The 19,099-nt window shown below is 40.7% G+C and overlaps 1 protein-coding gene across 7 annotated transcripts; it reads left to right on the top strand.

Moving 5' to 3' along the window:
- Nucleotides 1–1,011: 1,011 nt before the first annotated feature.
- On the top strand, nucleotides 1,012–19,093 carry LOC131346613 (protein SON). 7 transcript variants are annotated; one of them, XM_058380135.1, is made up of 13 exons: nucleotides 1,012–1,170; nucleotides 3,745–3,848; nucleotides 3,937–4,108; nucleotides 4,528–6,038; nucleotides 7,569–7,987; nucleotides 8,082–8,216; nucleotides 9,974–10,195; nucleotides 10,279–10,389; nucleotides 13,407–13,523; nucleotides 15,602–15,749; nucleotides 16,379–16,444; nucleotides 17,353–17,468; nucleotides 18,372–19,093. In XM_058380135.1, the coding sequence occupies exons 1-13, from the start codon at nucleotides 1,088–1,090 to the stop codon at nucleotides 18,528–18,530; spliced, it is 3,363 nt and encodes a 1,120-aa protein (XP_058236118.1). In that variant the 5' UTR covers nucleotides 1,012–1,087; the 3' UTR covers nucleotides 18,531–19,093. The 7 variants fall into 7 exon arrangements, 6 of the variants coding, with proteins under 6 accessions (XP_058236118.1, XP_058236120.1, XP_058236119.1 ...); XR_009203648.1 differs by lacking the exons at nucleotides 16,379–16,444; nucleotides 17,353–17,468; nucleotides 18,372–19,093 and adding an exon at nucleotides 14,915–15,002 and having other exon boundaries at nucleotides 15,602–15,741; XM_058380137.1 differs by lacking the exons at nucleotides 15,602–15,749; nucleotides 16,379–16,444; nucleotides 17,353–17,468; nucleotides 18,372–19,093 and adding exons at nucleotides 13,626–13,749; nucleotides 13,928–15,592.
- Nucleotides 19,094–19,099: the final 6 nt, after the last annotated feature.

The following is a 19,099-nucleotide window of genomic DNA, read 5'->3' as shown; positions in this document are numbered from 1 at the left end:
ACCTGGAAGCCGTAATTCAGGCAGAATATTGCAGTGTTGTAATGGAAAAATGAATCCTTTATACTTTTTTTTTTTTTACCACTCATGAACATATACATGTATTTACACTAAAGAGCTTTACTGTTTATAACCCAGTATTAAGATGTGGAATGTGCAGTTAGGTTAATTATCTTGTTTCGTACAGAATGTTCTAACTGGTGTCTTTCTTTTGCAGCAATGCTCTGACCTTTTGACTGATAAGAAACCGGTTGAGATAAAAAAAAAATTATTTGTTTTTGCCTCTGTCACTGGGCAGGGGTGGCAGGACTCAAGAAAGTGCATGAGAAAACCCTGTATAAAAAGAGAGCACAGAAAGGGGACTCATTCCTGAGTGTGTGACAGACGTCTCTCTGCAGAGGATGAAATTTTACTCTTGCTCGTACACGGCTCCTCTGTGAGTTTGTCTTTTGAATTAAGAGCTGAGGGTATGAAGGCTTTATTAACGCCACACACATTACAGCGGAATCCTTTTCTTCACATATCCCAGCTGAGGAATTTGGGGTCAGAGCGCAGTGGCAGCTATGATACAGTACCCCTGGAGCAGAAAGGGTTAAGGGCCTTGCTCAGTTGCCCAGCAGTGGAGCTTGATGGTGATGGGGCTTGAACCCTGATCCTCTGATCAACAACCCAGAGCCTGAACCACCTGAGTCACCACAGTGTAGAGGCAGCGTTATGTGACCAGGTTTACTGCAATTGTTTTTCCAAACATGTTTAATATTTTTTCCACTTCAAAAACAAAGATCTGACACTGTTTCTTTTTTGAAGTGCATTTTCATTTTGTTCCCATTTTTATTTTATTTTTTTATTTTGTGTTATTTACTGGAATGTTTTTCCTCTAAAATATCTGACGTGATTGAGCTGCTTGTTTATTTTATGTTTTTTACACCATAAAACCCCTGAGATTTTAACAATGGCGTGTGTGTGGTACTCCACTCTCTGTAAATGGAAGCCAGAAGGAAGCCGGAAGTGAAGGAGACCAGTCCTCCTGTCTCTCCAGGGGCATTGTGGGATATCAGCCAGAGGAATCCACCGAGCTTGACTGAAGGAAATGGCAACCAACATTGAACAGATTTTTCGGGATTTTGTGATGAATAAAATAAAAGAAATAGAAGATGAAAGTCAGGATAAGAGGTGAATTTATTATCGTTTTTGAACCAGTAGCTAAAACCGGAGAGGTCGCGTGCCGTGCTTTCATGTAGCAACGCTGCTAAAGCTACCGTTAACTCCCCGTGTTCTAATAGGCCTGATTAGCAACAAGCTAACCGGCTACATGAAGCCACTGCATTATGGCTGTGTTCAGTTCACTTTAACACTAATGCTGCGGTGGAGAAGGCAGCTGAAGGGTTTTATATGGAGATAGATACTGTACAGAGGAATACTGTTATTATATAAAGTTAATATTATTGTCTTGATCTATAACTGTAGCTTACCTACAGTTTACACTTATAGAGACCGCATCATTTGGATTGTTTTTGTTTACCAGAGCTTGCATGAAATGGTTACACGTTACACACACACACACACACACACACACACAAATAACATGTAGTAAATCTGTTAGATACAGCAGCAGCAGTGTTTCCAAATCTCTACAGGGGAAAGTAGCGGATGCTCCAAAAGTCGCCGCGTGACGTCACCGAGTTGTTTGCATGTTCATTAATGATCGCTTGTTTCATGACGATTTTCTAAAAGATACTTAACATCTTTCCACACTGCACTTACCTGCTGGTTATCGTTTCAAACCCTGCTTGAAGAGTTTCACACTTATTTTACCCGTGTTTGTTTATGGAAATCTGCTTGGCCATATTAGTCCCTGTCCTAGTGCGCTAACATGAGCGTGTGTTTTATGGCTCTGGATGAAGGCGTCTGCTACAATCACAATCTCAACAGTACAGTGGTACCTCGGTGTTACACCTTAATTCGTTCCAAAAGTCTGGTCGAAAACCGAATTATTTTTCCCCCATAGGAAATAATGTAAAATGAATGAATCTGTTTCAACTTGATGGTTGATCTCACAACTTTCCTCTTGGCAACACTGATGCCTGATTTCCCCTTTTTCGGAGACATGGCTACTGAAATTATACCACAAAAGAAAGTCAAAGAAGCTTTATTGTCACTTCAACCATATATAGCTGATGCAGTACACAGTGAAGTGAAACAACGTTCCACCTAGACCAGAGGTGCTACACAGAACACAGACAAAGTACAGTGACGCAGACAAACATAGAACTAAACATAGAGATAAAAACTAAACTATACTTAAGGTGCAAGAAATAAACTAGACATACAACAGAAGTGCACAGGATGACAAGACAAGACACTGCAGACAAACAACATATAGACCGACTTTTGTGCAGATAGCAGTGTATAGAGTGAGTGCAAATATGAAATTGACACTTTGTGCAAAGAACAGTGTATACAGTGAATGCAAATATTAAAGTGACACATGTAAACAGGATTAATATAAAAAAATGTAAAGTGACATGTGTGTGCAAACAGGACAGTTTAGTGTGTGTGTCCAGCACAGATTGCACGGAGTTGTAACACAAGCTCTCACAGATGATGCTTTCAGAACAGATGACCTGCGTAAACTGCGTCATCTCTGTATTGTCTACACTAGGGTACTCCACATGGAAAGCGTGTGCGGCATGGGCGTCGCTAGGCCATTTTTAGGGTGGCTCAAATTCTGTGATTCTCCATAAACTGTACACAAATTGGTGATCTCCTCAGTCCCCTTTAAATTTCATATGAAAACGACAGCAGACTTCGGCTCTTCCCCGTCTTTCAGTGCGTTCTTCAATCCGCAGAGCGAGGATCAGAGGACGTGTGTGTGTGTATGTGTGATCAGGAAGACTCTTATTTGGCTTGTTCAGTACTCAAAAGTACACATCTATGCAATATAGTGGAATGCTGCATTAAGTGTACCATCCCACCCTGTTAGTCAAACCTTTATTTTATTTTATTTTATTTATTTATTATTTATTTTTTACTATTATACCCTCATTGTGGGCTGAGCCCCCCTTAACTAAAAATCCTAGAATCGCCCCTGGTGTGCGGTCACAATAGTTCTTTTCAGGTTGGGTCAAACACAGGAAAATATTTTGGAAAACTGATAAATTTGTGTCGAAAATACAGTTCACATTAACATTCATTCGAAATGTTGATATTCGTTGCAATCCAGTATGAAACAAGAACCAGCGTTCCTGATGGTCGAATTGACTTGAAAATTCTAATCACATACCAAACATTCGAACACGGGGTGGTTGAGGCCCGAGGTACCACTGTATATATTTCATGTCATTTAAATGATATGATTTGAAGTTGATCAGTCAAGCTTTATATTATATAATTTTAAAAACTATACATTCTGGTGTATAAGTGGCACCCTGTCCAGGGACTCTCTCACTTTGTGCCCCGAGTCTCTTGGGACAGGTTTCCTGTGACCCTGCAGAGGATAAGTACCACAGAAAATGGATGGAGGGATAATCCTGTTTGGAGAGCAGAATCCACAATGTTCTCTTATTTATTTGCAGAAGTAACATTCTTCTGTTCAGTTATTCTTTCTGAATGGACACGTCACTTGCAGACTGTAAAATTGAGCATGAAGGCATAGCACTAAAGAAAAAAAATTGCACATGAAACAGGAAAAATGTATTCAATTTTTCAGAAAAGGTTCAAATCTTCTGTTTTTGTTTTTCCCCCCAGCCATCCAGACAAGGTGGAATCGAATAACGGAGCTTCACACACTGAGCAAGAGACAGGAGCAAATAAAGAAGCTGCTCAGGTTGAAGCTCTGAGCACATCCACAGGTGAGTCCCTCTTCTATTCTCTGAATGACAGACAGAAACTCTCATCAACTGAGCAACTAATATCCTTCTTTCCATTCCCATTTTACAGATAAAGTCTCAAACGCTGCATTCCAAGTCAACAGCGGCAAAGACGAGCTGAATACTAAACACAAGAAATCTAAAAAGCACAAAAAACACAAAAGCAAAAAGAAGAAGAAGAAACACAAGGAAGTAAAGGAGAGCAGCTCAGAGTCCGAGTCGGGCGGAGAGACACAAGAGAGGTATCTACACACTGACCTACCAGTCGTAATGAACTGCCTTTGAGTAAAGAAGGTTAAATAGCTGCATAATAATGAGCTGCATTATGATGAGATTTGAGATATTTTTACATATTAAAGTGCCAGGACACTGAAATTCCTGATTACTTCTTAATTTGTAAACTAGCAGAGTGTAAATTAGTGCGATGATTCGATCCGAATCAAGTGAATTTTGTTTCTCCACGTTTACTTGTTGATTTATCGACCACAAACACCTTTAACATGATATTCAAATGTTCTAATATCCATTAGTTCTTCTAAAAATGAACACAATTACAGTAACATTTCATTTAATTTTACTTTAAATATCATCTTTTTTTTGTTGAAGAATGAAACATTCAGTTTGGTAAATTTGCTTTGGATTTTGTTCATGTTTTCTGTAGTGTAAAGAAAAAGAAGAGAAAGAAAAAGAAGAAACATAAACATGGAGAAAAAGGAAAGAAGTATGATTCACAGTCTGGAAGCTCTTCTGAGTCTGAATCTGAATCAGAGTCTGAAATGAAACCTTTGTGTGAAACTGTTAAAACTTTAACTGGCAAGATGCCTCAAGATTTACCTGATATTATTCCTAAGCTCGAGACTGCTTCTGACAAACCCAGAGAAAGTAAAAAAGCTAAAAGGAGCTCCAGTCGCTCCAGGACATCCCGGCAAGATAAGAGTGTGCGACGGCAGCGCTCCCGCTCGAGCTCGGGCAAACAGAAAACAAGACATGGATCCAGATCACGGTCACTGAGACGGTCTTCGAGATCAAGGTCAAAATCACTTTCTAGGAAAAGTCCAAGAAGACCGCCTACACAGAAAAGATGGAGAAGCAGATCCAGGTCAAGATCCCAACGACGTAACCGCCGGTCCAGATCTCAATCTGCCCGGAGAGACAGACACTCGAGATCCAGGTCACGGTCTTGGGAAAATAGATCAAGGTCTAATGTAAAGAAGAGCAAGACATCTCGATCAAAAAGTAGGTCTAGATCTCAGAGACGAGACAGGCGTTCGACATCGAGTTCTCGCTCAAAATCAAGATCTTTTTCGAGCGATCAGCTTCCTCAGAGTGAGAGACAAAAGAACAGTACAGGTGCAGAAATAAAGTGTGATGGGGATCTAAGCAAAAATCTAAATGAAGCAGAAAATGGAGACAAAGAAAAAAGTCAGACTGTGCCACTGAACCCCTCTGCCAGTATTACTAAAGACGGCATAATAGATGATGGGCAGGTTACTCGATCTGCTGGCTCCTGGAAACCCATTCCTTTCTTGAATGCAGGAGTGTCTGTTTCTGGCATATCGGAGTCAGACAAGTGCATTACACCCACAATGCCTCTGGATACGAAAGACGTTTCAATATATACCTCAGGTGGGTCCGGAGACCTCCATGACACTGAAAAGAAAGAAGAAATCACTAGTGCTGAACTGAAAGACTCCAAAATCTTTAAACAGAAGTCCATATCACCAAACCAAAGGCACTCAAAATCTCCTCCAAGAAAAAGATCAACGTCCAGTTCTCCTGTCAAACGAAGGAAGTCCAGATCATCCTCCAGGAACAGCAGGAAGTCTCCCATGCAACGGAAAAGATCCAGGTCCAGAAAACGGACTAGACGCTCTAAATCCAAGTCGCCCAAAAGGAAAAGGTCAAAATCGCATTCGCCAGGACGCCGGAGAAGGTCTAGGACCTCGGAGAGAAAGCGATCAAAATCTAGACACAGGTCTCGCTCTAAATCCAGAAGGTCTAGGTCTGGTTCACGGCGGAAAAGAGGCGTTTTCAGGACCCGAATGTTTAGTCAGCGGGATCGGTGGAAACGAGAGCCGAGCCATTCTCCTGTCGTCATCCTGCGCAAGAAAAGATCGACCTCCAGAACACGCCGTAGCACCAGCAAGACACCTCCACGCCTTACTGAGCTCGGTATAATGACCTTTCCTCATTTTATTTTTAATGTTCTCATTTATAGTAATGGTCTATGATCACATGAAATGATTAAGTATGCTTTTCATTTAGCCAGTTAGAGAAGGAAGATGGCAACTAATACATAACTCCACAGAATGAGAGAAAGAGAGAACGACTGTGGGAATATAGCGATACTTCCAAATAAAGATCACTTATCAGCTGCCTTAATGATGTATAGATTATCTTAAAAGTCTTTAAAGACATTGAAGGCTTCTGGTATTAATTTGTTAATTATTAAAATGATGATTATGCTGGGGAGCATTTATTTTAGTGTCATTTATATTAAAATATATAAACGAATCCTTTGGGTATTTGTGCATTTAGCATGTTTTATTATAGACATCAAGTTGTTTCAGGGTAATAGGACACACTAAAATCCATGCAGTTTATGTCACCTAGATTACTTGTGTTGATTTCTGGGACATGTCTCACTCCTGTTCTCTGCTATCCAAAAACATGAATGAGTAGTGAATACTTTACTCTCCAGGGTTCAGCAATTTTGCAATCATAGAAATGAACGCAAAGTCAAGCAAACTGCAATATTCATTAAATGCCCATAGATTTTGGGCCAAAACATGTCATATGACATCATCACAATGCGCCTTCAGCCAAAACCTTCTTTGATTCACAAGCATCAAACATGAGCACAGCTACCATAGAAAGCCATTACTTATTTGTCTTTACTGAGGAGTTTAAAAGAAGAATCTTGGGCCTGCAATTTCACAATTTTAAGTTAAAAAACACCAAAATGTTCAAATTTAAAAAACAAGATCTAGCAAAATCAAAGCTTTTTAACCACGACAGTCACATAAACCTCAAAATTGCCAAAATCCTGGAGGTACTGCTTATCTCGAGTTATGTTGCTTTAAAGATCATTTTTATAACCTCAAAAAATACACTGTGTGGCCAAAGGTTTTGTTGGAATCTGACCATCACACCCACATGTGGTTATTTCCCCACACTGTTATCAAAAAGTCAGAAGCACACAATTGTGTAGAGTGTTTCTGTAAGCTGTAACATTTCAGTTTCCTGGAACGAAGAGGCTAAAACCTCTTCACAATACCAGCTCCATGAAGACATGGTGTGTGAAGGCCGATGAGTGTGAAAGAACTTGAGTGTCCTGCACAGAGCCCTGACTCAACACCACTCAATACTTTTGGGATGAACTGGAACACTAAACCCCAGACCTCCTGACATCAGTGTCTGATCTCACTAATGATCCTGTAGCTGAATGAACACGAATCCCTACAGCTCTTCTCTAAAATCTGGTGGAAAGTCTTCTCAGAAGAGTGAATAAATCTGGAATGAGATGTTTAACAAGTACATATGAGTGTGATGGTCAGAAGTCCACATACATTGAGCCATATAGTGTAGTAGTGTGAGATTCCACCCGTGTTATTTTATGTAATGAGATTTGTTGTAATGAGATTAGAATTGTATGAGTATTGTATTTATAGTGTTTTACCTTGCCATTTTTTCTCCTTCCAGATAAAGAACAGTTGCTTGAAATTGCCAAAGCTAATGCTGCAGCTATGTGTGCTAAAGCTGGTATGCCAATTCCTGAGAGTCTGAGGCCAAAAACCATCCTTCAGCTTCCCTTGCCAAACCCAAATCCCACACCATTGCCCTTACCCCTGCCCCTACCGGTTAATCTCCCTATGGGAATGCAAGGAATGTCAAACATGACCATGAACGCTGCTGTGGCTAGCATGACTGCTGCCACCATGACCGCAGCTCTATCTGGCATGAACGCACTTGCTGCCATGCCACAGCTGGCCCCGTTGCCCACCATAACCAATAAGCCTCCACCCTCAGCCGCACCGAATCTGAATCTGGTCACTATCGAGGAAGCGAAAAAAAAATTGGCTAAGCAAGCGAACAGCTACAGCATCAAGGAGCTCACAGAAGTATGGCTTTTTGTTCAGAATTTTTCTTAATCTTGTTACAAATACAGCTCAAAAAAACATATGGAATTAAAATATATGTAATGATTCTTTACAGAAATGCAAAAAGATTGCGGAGAGTAAAGAGGAGATGGCTGTTGCAAAGCCACATGTTTCAGATGATGAGGATGACGACAGGCCCTTTGGAGCAGTTGCCCTTAAGGAGAATAAGGGCATTACATTCAGTCTCAGTGTATGTACCACGCACACAGTTTTACCGTGATCTCTTCAATAAATAACCATTTCATTATTAATCATTCCTGATATCAGGTTCGGTGGTTTATAGTTTCAGTGGCACAGCTACGTTCCCTGTAATGGTGGTAGAATGGCAGTTGCAGGCCATGCATTTCACACCTAGGCCTTCACTGGTGTCCTTCCTGAATTAATCCACCTCTATACCATCATGACGCCACCATGAGCGTCGCTAGGCCATTTTCTGTACTTTATCATTTCTGTGGCTTCAATTTCCTTTATTACTAGTACTGTTCTTGTTTATCTCTCTCTCTCTCTCTCTCTCTCTCTCTCTATATATATATATATATATATATATATATATATATATATATATATATATATATATATATATATATATATATATATAATTTTTTTTGTTTTTTTTTTTTTTTAAACTGTATTTTTATTATCTTTTTTATTATTATTATTATGTTGCTCACATGCCTTTAATTGCCCCTCGGGGACAAATAAAGTTTTTTGAATTGAATTGAATTGAGTTTTCTACTCAGCCCCGCTAAAATTCTGTGATTCTCCATAAACTACACAAATTGGTGTTCTCCTCAGTCCCCTTTATATTTCATATGAAAACGGCGGCAGACTTCAGCTCCTCCCCGTCTTTCAGCGCGTTCTTCAATTCGCAGACCGCGGCTTCACAGAGCGAGGATCAGAGGACAGGGTGTGTGTGTGTGTGTGTGTGTGTGTCTGTGTGTGTATCTGTGAGAGAGAGATCAGGAAGACTCGTATTTGGCTTGTTTAGTACTCAGATGTTACACAGTGGAATGCTGCAATAAGTTTCCCATCCTACCCTGTTAGTCAAACCTTTATTTTATTTTATTTATTTATTTATTACTATTATACCCTCATCATAGAGCCCCCCTTAAATGAAAATTCTAGAATTGCCCCTGTATGCCACGGCAATAGATACTAATCAACCACTAAATAGCAAAGTAAAAAAGAAATTAGTCTACAGTATTTCACACCTCTCAAAAAAGACATTCTTGATGCCGTATGCAGCAAACTGCAATCTCTGGAGGACGCAGCATCCGAAATAACACGCAGTGAATATAGAAACAATGTATATGGGTGGGTCGCTGCCTCTGACTACTCCAGTTACCCAATCAAAGGACGGGAAATTGCTGACGTAACCGTATGCCTGCTAGATGGCCCCAGTGACGCCAACTCAAAATCTGATTGGTTAATGGAACAGTTTCATTGCCACTTATTTTAAGCCTGCACTATTCATTCTGAAGGCCTTAGAGCCGGGCAACACATGATGTCAGCCACTAGCTGAAATATGATTGGATAAATACTCTTATCATAAATATACACTACAGGAAGCAGCGCAACCAAGAGAAAAGCTATGAAATGTAGAGAATAGACTTGGGAATAATTTAATACACATTCATGGGAAAAATATATTAAATATATTAAAATGCAAATCAGTGATTCAGATCACTGCTGTTTAGGGCAGCAGAGAAGGCCTTGCTGGCCCTGACGGTCCACCACTGTGGAATGGAAATGTGCTCAATAGCATGAATGGTTGAAGATGAACTTAAAAAAAAAAAAAAAAAAGATTGCTTTGTTTTGGTGTCTTCCATTTTAATGATACAGACAGTTTCTCTTCAACCAGTCATGTTATCGAATCTCTCTTTTCCCCTAATTTTTACAGTAACCTCCTTCCCCTTCCTGTGCCACCATGTCCCTCCCTTTCTTCAGAACCCCTCTGTGAAGCCAGCGGTAAGGTCCGAGGCTGCGTTTGCCAAGGAGTTCCCGGTGTCTTCAGGTTCACAGCATCGCAAAAAGGAAGAAGATGGAATGTATGGAGAATGGATGCCTGTGGACAAAAAGACTGATAAAGCAGGGACTCCATCAGCATCTGCTGGGGCTGAGGATCAGAGTAAAGCCAGCGACAGTGTCTTCCCCGAGGCGCCCTCGCAGGTCACTGTCTCCCACTGCAGGCTACTCTGCTTTTTTCAGACATTGATGCAGTTTCTGAATAATCTTTTGTTTTGTTTTTTTAGCCAGTGGACATCACACTTGCAATTAGTGAAAGGGCAGTGGCACAGAAGAGACTGGCAGAGAATCCATTCGACATCAATGCCATGTGCATGCTTAATCGTGCACAGGAGCAGGTAAGTTTGACCTTGATGCTCTGAATAATACAGTGATAACAGAGGATTTATGATAAAGCACATTAAAGAGCACAAATAAATGTAAAGAAATGAATCCGAAATGAATGGAGAGATAATCTATGGGAATTACATTGAATCGTGAAAACAGGATAAGTCCTAAGAGTTAAGAACTTAAATAAGTAAATCATCCACCAGCTGATCCTCAGAACTAGCAGTCTGTGTGGGAGGGATGGCACACACTCCACTCTCTTTCCTTTCAGCCTGAAATTAGCCAATCATGGGCATCTGTAAGCTCATGTATAAAAGGAACTGTTGCTACAAGCAGCATTTGTGGTGGCTCAGCACCCAGACACTGTGAGCCATACATTCACAGACAGGCTTTAGACAAAGGGACTAAACAGTGAGATAATGTGTAAGTTTTGAGCATGGCCAGTGGTGGACTTTTGTGATGGGCAGCAGGGTGGCCTTTTCTTGCTGCTGCACCTACCTATTCTGACCAGTGGTGTTGTGTGTTCATTGATGTTTCAAGGTGAGACAAATCTGGTGAACACTGAATAAAATTTGGAGGAGGATACAATAATGCTGTTATTGTAGCATATTATTTTAACCTTTGACCAGTAGATGGCACTGGCAAGCTATTTGTTGCACAGCCTCAGGTCATGGTCCTGAAGCTGCCTCCCAAGTTTTGTTTCAGTGCACAAAGTTGTTGGTGAGATACAGACTCACTTCCTGTTTGTTGGCTTTGGTGTCAGAGTTGTTGACCCAAACTACTTCAAAATTCTTTTGACACCTTTTGTCGAGGATGGTCTGAAAATGATGCCTGCCAAATTTTGTAGAAGTAGCAAAAGAAAGTTTTAGGCGGTACACCTGAATTACAGATGTTGGTGGGCGTTCACTTCATCATAGTCCAGAGAATTGCAGAAAAGAGAACTGTGAATGTCGCACAAATTCTTTAAATGGTATAAAGAAAAATTTTTACAGTTCTTGACTACTAAGTGGCACAGTCACTGGACCACCAGGAGGCTAAGGGTCATGGTCCTAAAGATACTTATCAAATTTTTTATAATAATGCGTAGATGTATTTCAGAGATACCCAAACACATCCTGTTTTTCTGTATTTGCCAGCATGTTACAGGGTTATGTGACCCAAATTTAGTGAAGATTGGACAAAATGTGGAGCAGGAGTAACAGATATGGCACTTAAATGGAAGACCTTGTATGTTACTGTACCTTTTGACCAGTAGGTGCCACCTGCAAGACATATATTTCATGGTCCTGGTCATGATGATGCCTGTCAACTCTTGTGTCAGTGCACAATGTGGTTGCTGAGATACAGCCTCACTTAATGTTAGGTGGCTTTGCTGTCAGAAACATTGGAGACTTGAGTGCAAAATTGTGGGGCCATCATCAGTGGCAGACCTCCAAGTGATGAGAAATGAAGTCCGAAGCTTCAGGGAGGTCTGGAGAGCCGGAGGGGTCATGATCACTGGTATCTCAGGATAGGACTAGGATGGACTAGCTTATCAGAGACAAAGAGAAAGAGTTTATTAGGTATGCATGAGGACAATATACATTGTGTGCAGAGCACAAGCAGGAATTCTGTCCAGACAGCATGATTAAATAGGAGAGCCAGGAGGTGATACAGACCCAAGGGCACCATGGGATATAAAGTGGACAGTCACTCCACTGTCAGCAAAAACTCTATACCCATGAACCTTCAGGACCTGAGCACTTACTGGAAGGCTCTTCAGGACTTTCTAAGGAAAAAGGCTCTGCGCTCTGCTATAGCTTATACCAAAAAATATCCTGATTGCAGTGGGCGAGGAGGAGCATAAAAAAAGGTTTGCTATGGTACCGCTGTGTGAGATCCTTCAGAGCTTTATAGGTCAAGAGTAGTATATTACAGTCAAAGCATAATGTGACTGGGAGCTGATGTATTGTGTGTAAGGTAGTGATGTGGTCATATTTTCTAGTTTTGCATTCTGGATTAAATGGAGTTTGTTTATACACCTCCTGGAACATCCAGACAGTAAGACATTACAGTAATCCAACCTAAAGTTAACAAATTCCTAGCCTTTTAAAAAGAACGGTATGATCACTAGTGTCGAATACTGCACAGAGACCAAGCAACACCAGCAAGGAGACAACCCTGATCAGGGGCTAGTAGTAGGTCATTTACCACTTTAACCAGCACTGTGCTATGATGGGGGCTTGTTGACAGCACTTAGCCCAAATTTAGTTCGTTTATTTAGTTCGCCAAATTTAGTTAGTCCTATTTGTAACTGTTTACCATCTTATTGTATAGGCTTCCATAGAACAAAAGGGTGCTTGACTCCTTAAACAGTAATACAGGGACTTGAACAGAAACTTGTACTTGTTTAGGCTGCATTTTCAGGCCTGTTCAGTAAATTATCATGTTCTATATTGCCAAATGAAATGTTGCAGTCAGTAGGTGCGTTTACATGGACACTTGTAATCCGATCGTAACAGGACTACAAGCACAATCAGATTAAAAAAGTGTCATGTAAACACATCAATCGGATGGAATTTGCCACATCCAATTAAAATTTCAATCGGATGGTAAGGGGTGGTTTAAACCATTTTTAGTCCGATCGAGAGGACATGTAAACACTTAATCGGATTGAATATGTTCCTGGAAAGTTCTGCACATGTGCAACGACGCAAGAATTACGTATGACGTACGGATGTTGATACGAATGACATATGACATACGGATGTTTTCGTGGACTGTGCGCATGTCAAAAGATCTAATCCGATTCTAATCTTGTGTCATGTCAACGTGCATAACAATCTGATTACTTTATACCGCGTTCATGTAAACGCTGCGATCGGATTCATCAATCTGATTGAATTCAGTCCGATCTGATTAAAAAGTGTCCATGTAAACGCACCTAGTGTCCAAGAGTATTAAAACACTAACATATTCGCAGTCTGAGGCAAGCATTTGGTCACTGACCAAAAAGTCTTGATTTGACTTGAGTTGGTTGTATTTGCAGGTGGATGCTTGGGCCCAGTCCAACACAATCCCAGGTCTATTCACCGGTTCTACAGGTGCTCAAGTGCTCTCATCTGAAGAGCTGTCCAACAGTGGCCCACAGGCTTGGATCAAGAAGGTAAAGTCATGACCTAGTTCCAGAATTTAGATCAGGGAACTAGTGTTTTGTTTAGTGCTGATTTTCGGATTTATTTGTGTTTTGGACAACCTTTCTCTCAAGTATTGTAGATTATACAGCCACCATTGCTGCCCCGGCACACTTGGGAAACATTTTATACCTTTTCCATTGACACACTGCCAGCTCTGGAACCAGGGCAGTTGCTGCTTCAATACCCAACTCTAACGTAAACATATTTTTCATGTCTGTTTTGTTAGCTCTGGAACACACAACCTCTTCCAATAAAATAGTAATTAAAGTGGATGTGTATATTATATTTCTTTTTGTGGAGTGGGTACACCTTTCCACCAGGGTCATGCAGATATTTTTTTTTTGTCTGTGTGTGTGAAATTCTGTTGTAGCAGGTGCATTGCAAGAGGGGCATCACACCTCACTGATTGACTATAGACTACTTAGTAAGTTTTCTTTGAAAGATGGGAGGAAGGAAGAGCACCTGAAGTAAGTCACCTGGAGTAACCCTGTTAAATGAGATTGAGAACTCAAAGCTGATTATATGAAAAGTAAAGGAGTGAACTTCCCGTAATAAAGGACACTAGTCTACCAGGAAATCCTGGTAAGAGGATCATAATGTACTTTAGCACCTTGAACCAACACACATGAACTTATACAGTGACCAAGAAGCTAAATCTTAATCTGAAATAGGTGAATCTCCTCATATTTTCCCCAAAAGCTCCTCACTGCTTCCCCCAGGTTCTGAATGAAAACTACTTATTTGTTAAAGCTAAGAACCTATACCAGGAAAAAATACAGTGTGTGTCAGAAATCAATTTACGATTACTTCACTAAATCTATTTTGTTTTAGAAACTGATTTCATCCAGGTGTGTACACAATTAACCTTCCCTGTCAGTGCCATAGCATTTACACACCCAGAGAGAAAGATGAAGGATTTGGGATTTGAACCAGAAAGTTCCTATGAACATGTATGTACATATGCTTAAATGCTATAGAAAGCAATACTGCATATGACTAATTCATTTGTAAGGGGGATCTGCAAAAAAAAATGTGTTTAAGGAGGTGACCTTTAATCCAACTGGACAAAATGTTTTCTACTTACGCTGACAATGACCATCATGTAAAGGTTTTTATTCTTTTTCTTTTTCCTATTTTCTTGTTTTGGTTAAGATGCATTTTATGTAGCGTTTATCAATCATTGTCAGTTTCTCAGTTTCTGGGTTCAAGGATTTTCACAAGGTGTTTTCACTATTTATTATTTTTCCCTGCTGGCGGGGTTTGGGGCGGGGGGGTGGGTTGGGGGCAGGGGCGGAAGAGGGGTGGGGGTTCACAGTGTGCCCTGTGAACTCTCACCACTCTATATGGAAACTTGTTGCAGGGTCAGTCCTTGTAGCTGCCTTGTTGCCATGGTCACTGTCAGGCCCCTTCTATTCACGTCAGATGCACAGCCGATGATGAGGGCCTAGGTACGTACGTCATCATACAGCACCCATATTTTCATTCATGTGGATTTGTCTCCACTCTAATGAAAACGTTTCTGCCATGCCTGTATGTGTTTCAACTGAACTGGTGGGGTGGTAAGGTTGGTTTTGATTCCTCTGTCACAGGAAACAATGACATTCTTTATATATTTAAATGATTTTTGTAGCATGCTAATTGTAGTCTCTTGTTAGCTATGCTTATACAACTAGAACCTGGAAAGATAAAAAGTGCACATTAAAGTATTGCTTTGAAAATGCTGCTTTTTTCATATTCTTAAAATAGGTAATCTAGATAGAAGCTTTTTTATTATTTGAGATTGTGCTTATATCTTTAGGTAACGCCACGGAGCCAGAAGATAGCTAGTACTGTTGAGAGGTCCTTAGTTTATGTACAGCACAAGTCCATATGTTTGTGACCTCTTACTATTTCCTTTGTGCTTCTTTTTCTCCCTGTCTCCTCTCTCTCTCTCTCTCTCTCTCTCTCTCTTTCTCTCTCTCTCTCTCTCTCTCTCTCTCCCCCCCCCCATATCTCTCTCCACTCCTTCCCTCCGTCTTCTGCCCATATCTGTATTCTTTTCATCCAGGACCAATTCCTGCGTGCAGCCCCAGTCTCGGGAGGCATGGGAGAGTTGCTGATGAAAAAGATGGGTTGGCGTGCTGGAGAAGGCCTCGGCAAGCACAGAGAAGGCACAGTGGAGCCTATTGTAATAGACTTCAAAACTGACCGCAAGGGTGAGTCCTTCTCAATGGCAGCATCCTACTACCTAATGCATTCGATTCAATACACACTGAATTTGATTCTGTACCTACATACTGGTCAGTATATATGTGTAGTATGAATAAAATCTGGACACACCACCTCCACTATGTTAGCGCTGTCGTGTGAGATACAAAGTCAGATGAACAACAAAAACTTTAAACTCTCAACAAGTTTACTCAGATGTTTTTAAAACATGTGGAGTTTCACTAAAAGGAACAATGTTTAATAGCTATAGCCCTTACACTTCCATAGAGCTGACACACTGCCTTCTGCTATTTTTAATTCTAACAGCACTTCTGTGCCAGTCCTGTTGCATTATGGGATAGCGTAGTGTGCACTGACTCCATACTGCAGAACCTTGGCAGAAGCAGTAGGTCATCTGGGTATTTGTCACTTTTATGAATTCTAAGAATTCGGACACTCTACCCCTCTGGCCTGCTGCTTTTACCCTGCTGTATAGTAGGACAGGAGGAATACTTGGACACAGCAGCTGTGCATCATTGTGTATAGACTGTTTTATTTAATTATTATTTTTATTTTATTAATGAGGTGGTTGATCCTAACATCTGATAATGCATTGGATTTTGGTTTGTCTGTGTAGGACTGGTAGCAGAAGGGGAGAAGACCCAGAAATCTGGCAATCTGGTCATGATGAAGGATCTGTTAGGTAAGTTTCCTTTAATTAATATTTGGGGCTATAAACATTTAATGCTGAAAGCATTTATAAAGAGTAACATTTTAAAAGTACAACAAGATCATCTTCATATTAATGGTCATGGTTATGGAATGGGAAGTTTAGGAAGTACACATGGGTATGATGGTCAGGTGTCCACATGCAGTGTATCTGAGTATGAAGCACACCTTTGCTGGTCTTGGCTGATCTCCAACTCAATTCACAAAATTATTGTTCTATTAAAAGCTTGCTGTACATGAACAAAAGTTCAAGTCTTTGTTATTTAGATTACACCGATCAGGCATAACATCATAACCACTGAAGTGAACAAGACTGATGATCTCCTCATCATGGCACCTGTTAGTGGGTGGGATATATTAGGCAGCAAGTGAACATTTTGTCCTCAAAGTTGATGTTAGAAGCAGGAAAAATGGACAAGTGTAAGGATTTGAGCGAGTTTGATGAAGGGCCAAATTGTGATGTCTAGACCACTGGATCAGAGCATCTCCAAAACTGCAGCTCTTGTGGGGTGTTCCCGGTCTGCAGTGGTCAGTATCTATCAAAAGAGGTCCAAGGAAGGAACAGTGGTGAACCGGTGACAGGGTCATGGGCGGCCAAGTCTCATTGATGCACATGGAGAGCGAAGGCCGTGTGATCCGATCCAACAGATGAGCCACTTTTACTCAAATTGCTGTAGAAGTTAATGCTGGTTCTGATAGAAAGGAGTCAGAATACACAGTGCAGGACGGGTCAGGGCTGTTTTGGCAGCAAAAGGAGAACCAACACAATATTAGGCAGGTGGTCATAATGTTATGCCTGGTTGATGTATATACCGTTCAGATGCTTTAATTATATTCCTTCCTGTTTGCTAAGGTGCCTGATCTTGACATTATTTCCCACAGGGAAGCACCCGGTGTCTGCTCTAATGGAGCTGTGCAATAAGAAGAAATGGCCACAGCCAGAGTTTGTCATGGTGCTCCACAGTGGTCCTGACCACCGGAAGAATTTTCTCTTTAAGGTTAGTGCACAGTGTAGAACTGTTTACTGTATAGCTGTTTCAGAAACCTTGGGTCCTGGCATTCATATGGATGTTACTTTGACATGTACCTTCCTAAACATTGCTGCAGTTCACTTCATGGCAGCAGTCTTCCCCACTGGCAGTGGTCACTTTCAGCAGGATGATGCTCCCTGACACGCTGCTAACATTGTTCAGGAAAAAGGCAGAATTAGAATTAGGCAGGTGCTTGTAATACTTTGGCTGATTAGTGTTTAACAATTACAAGTTATATCATTTTAAAACCCTAAAAGTACTTCCATTTGAGAAACTTACGATATACATCAAACACCTAATGGCTTTTGGTTGATATGGAGTATGGACCCTCTCTGGGATTACATTAAAAACCTCTCCTGATCATCTGTTCTTCATGCTGCCTTGTTTGGCCCCCCCCCCCTTCTTTTCTATACTATGTGCATGCTTGTTTAATATAAAATAAAACCCACAAAGTGAAAAGGGAGAAAGTTGCATTTATTGATTCTATTCCAAGTCCACTGGTAGAACACTGATTTTCTAAAAGCAACTGTTCCATAATGATCTCATTTGTGATTAATTTAATGAATCTTTTTATTTCTGGCCACCACACAGAAGTCACGCTTACCCTTCACTGTAGTGATGGGCGTCATGTTTGAGCGCTTCTGTTTCAGACAGTACTTTTCAGACTTGCTTGCATCCCCGTTTCCAGAGTGTCTTTCTGAGCTTTTAAAGAATTCACACTTGACTCTTTCACCTCTTTAATGTGTAAAACTGCGATTTACACCGTCAACAGTGTTGAATTTGACCATTTGGTCCTGAGTTAATTGATTCTCACTATAAACAGCAGAAATGCAGCTACTGTGTTGATGTTTTTTGTTTGTTTCCTTTCAGGTGGTGGTGAATGGATGTGATTACCAGCCTCAGACAGCCAGCCCCAATAAAAAGCATGCCAAGGCCATGGCAGCTACAGTAGCACTCCAGGCTATGGGTGAGATCGCTGGGGACAGCGTGCATTCAGGACCTCAGTTCACAGCAGCCACCAGCACCTGATTAGTACAGCAACACACAACTCCTCTATCTTTAACTTGCCTGCTGGATATCTCTTCTGATTCAGTTCTGTTTTTTTATCCCTGATTTTAGTTTGTTTCCTCCTTTTGTAAACACATCCTTACACTCCTGAGTCTGTCCAAGAAGACTGGAAAATCAGTATGTTTAATGGTTTGAACTGAAGTGTAAGCCAGTCACATGTACTGTAAAGATCAGCCAAAAGTCATTACTGACTCGTCCATTATAGGATTGTATGATCTTGACCCATCATTTTGTAACCCAAACCTTCTCTGTTCTCTCCTTCTGCTGTACTGCACACTTCAATGTTAACTGATGTGCGTTGATGAGTTCTATGTTTTATACATGATTAAACAGTGGTTACATTTGATAAAAAAAATATTTTATTTTCTTCTTTATGAAGAAATTGCAGGTGTTGTGTTGCTTTGGTCTACATATGTACATATGATCTCATTTGGACCACTCCTATTAATACAGTGTTTTGGGCTGTGGACAGGTGGAATATTTTATTTGATATCATGTAATAAATTTGTTGTCTCAAGAAAACACTGAAG

This window comes from Hemibagrus wyckioides, linkage group LG26, assembly GCF_019097595.1.
Source record: "Hemibagrus wyckioides isolate EC202008001 linkage group LG26, SWU_Hwy_1.0, whole genome shotgun sequence".
NCBI lineage: Eukaryota > Metazoa > Chordata > Actinopteri > Siluriformes > Bagridae > Hemibagrus > Hemibagrus wyckioides.
Note: the sequence above shows the minus strand (reverse complement) of the source record. Positions and strands in the feature narration are given on the sequence as shown.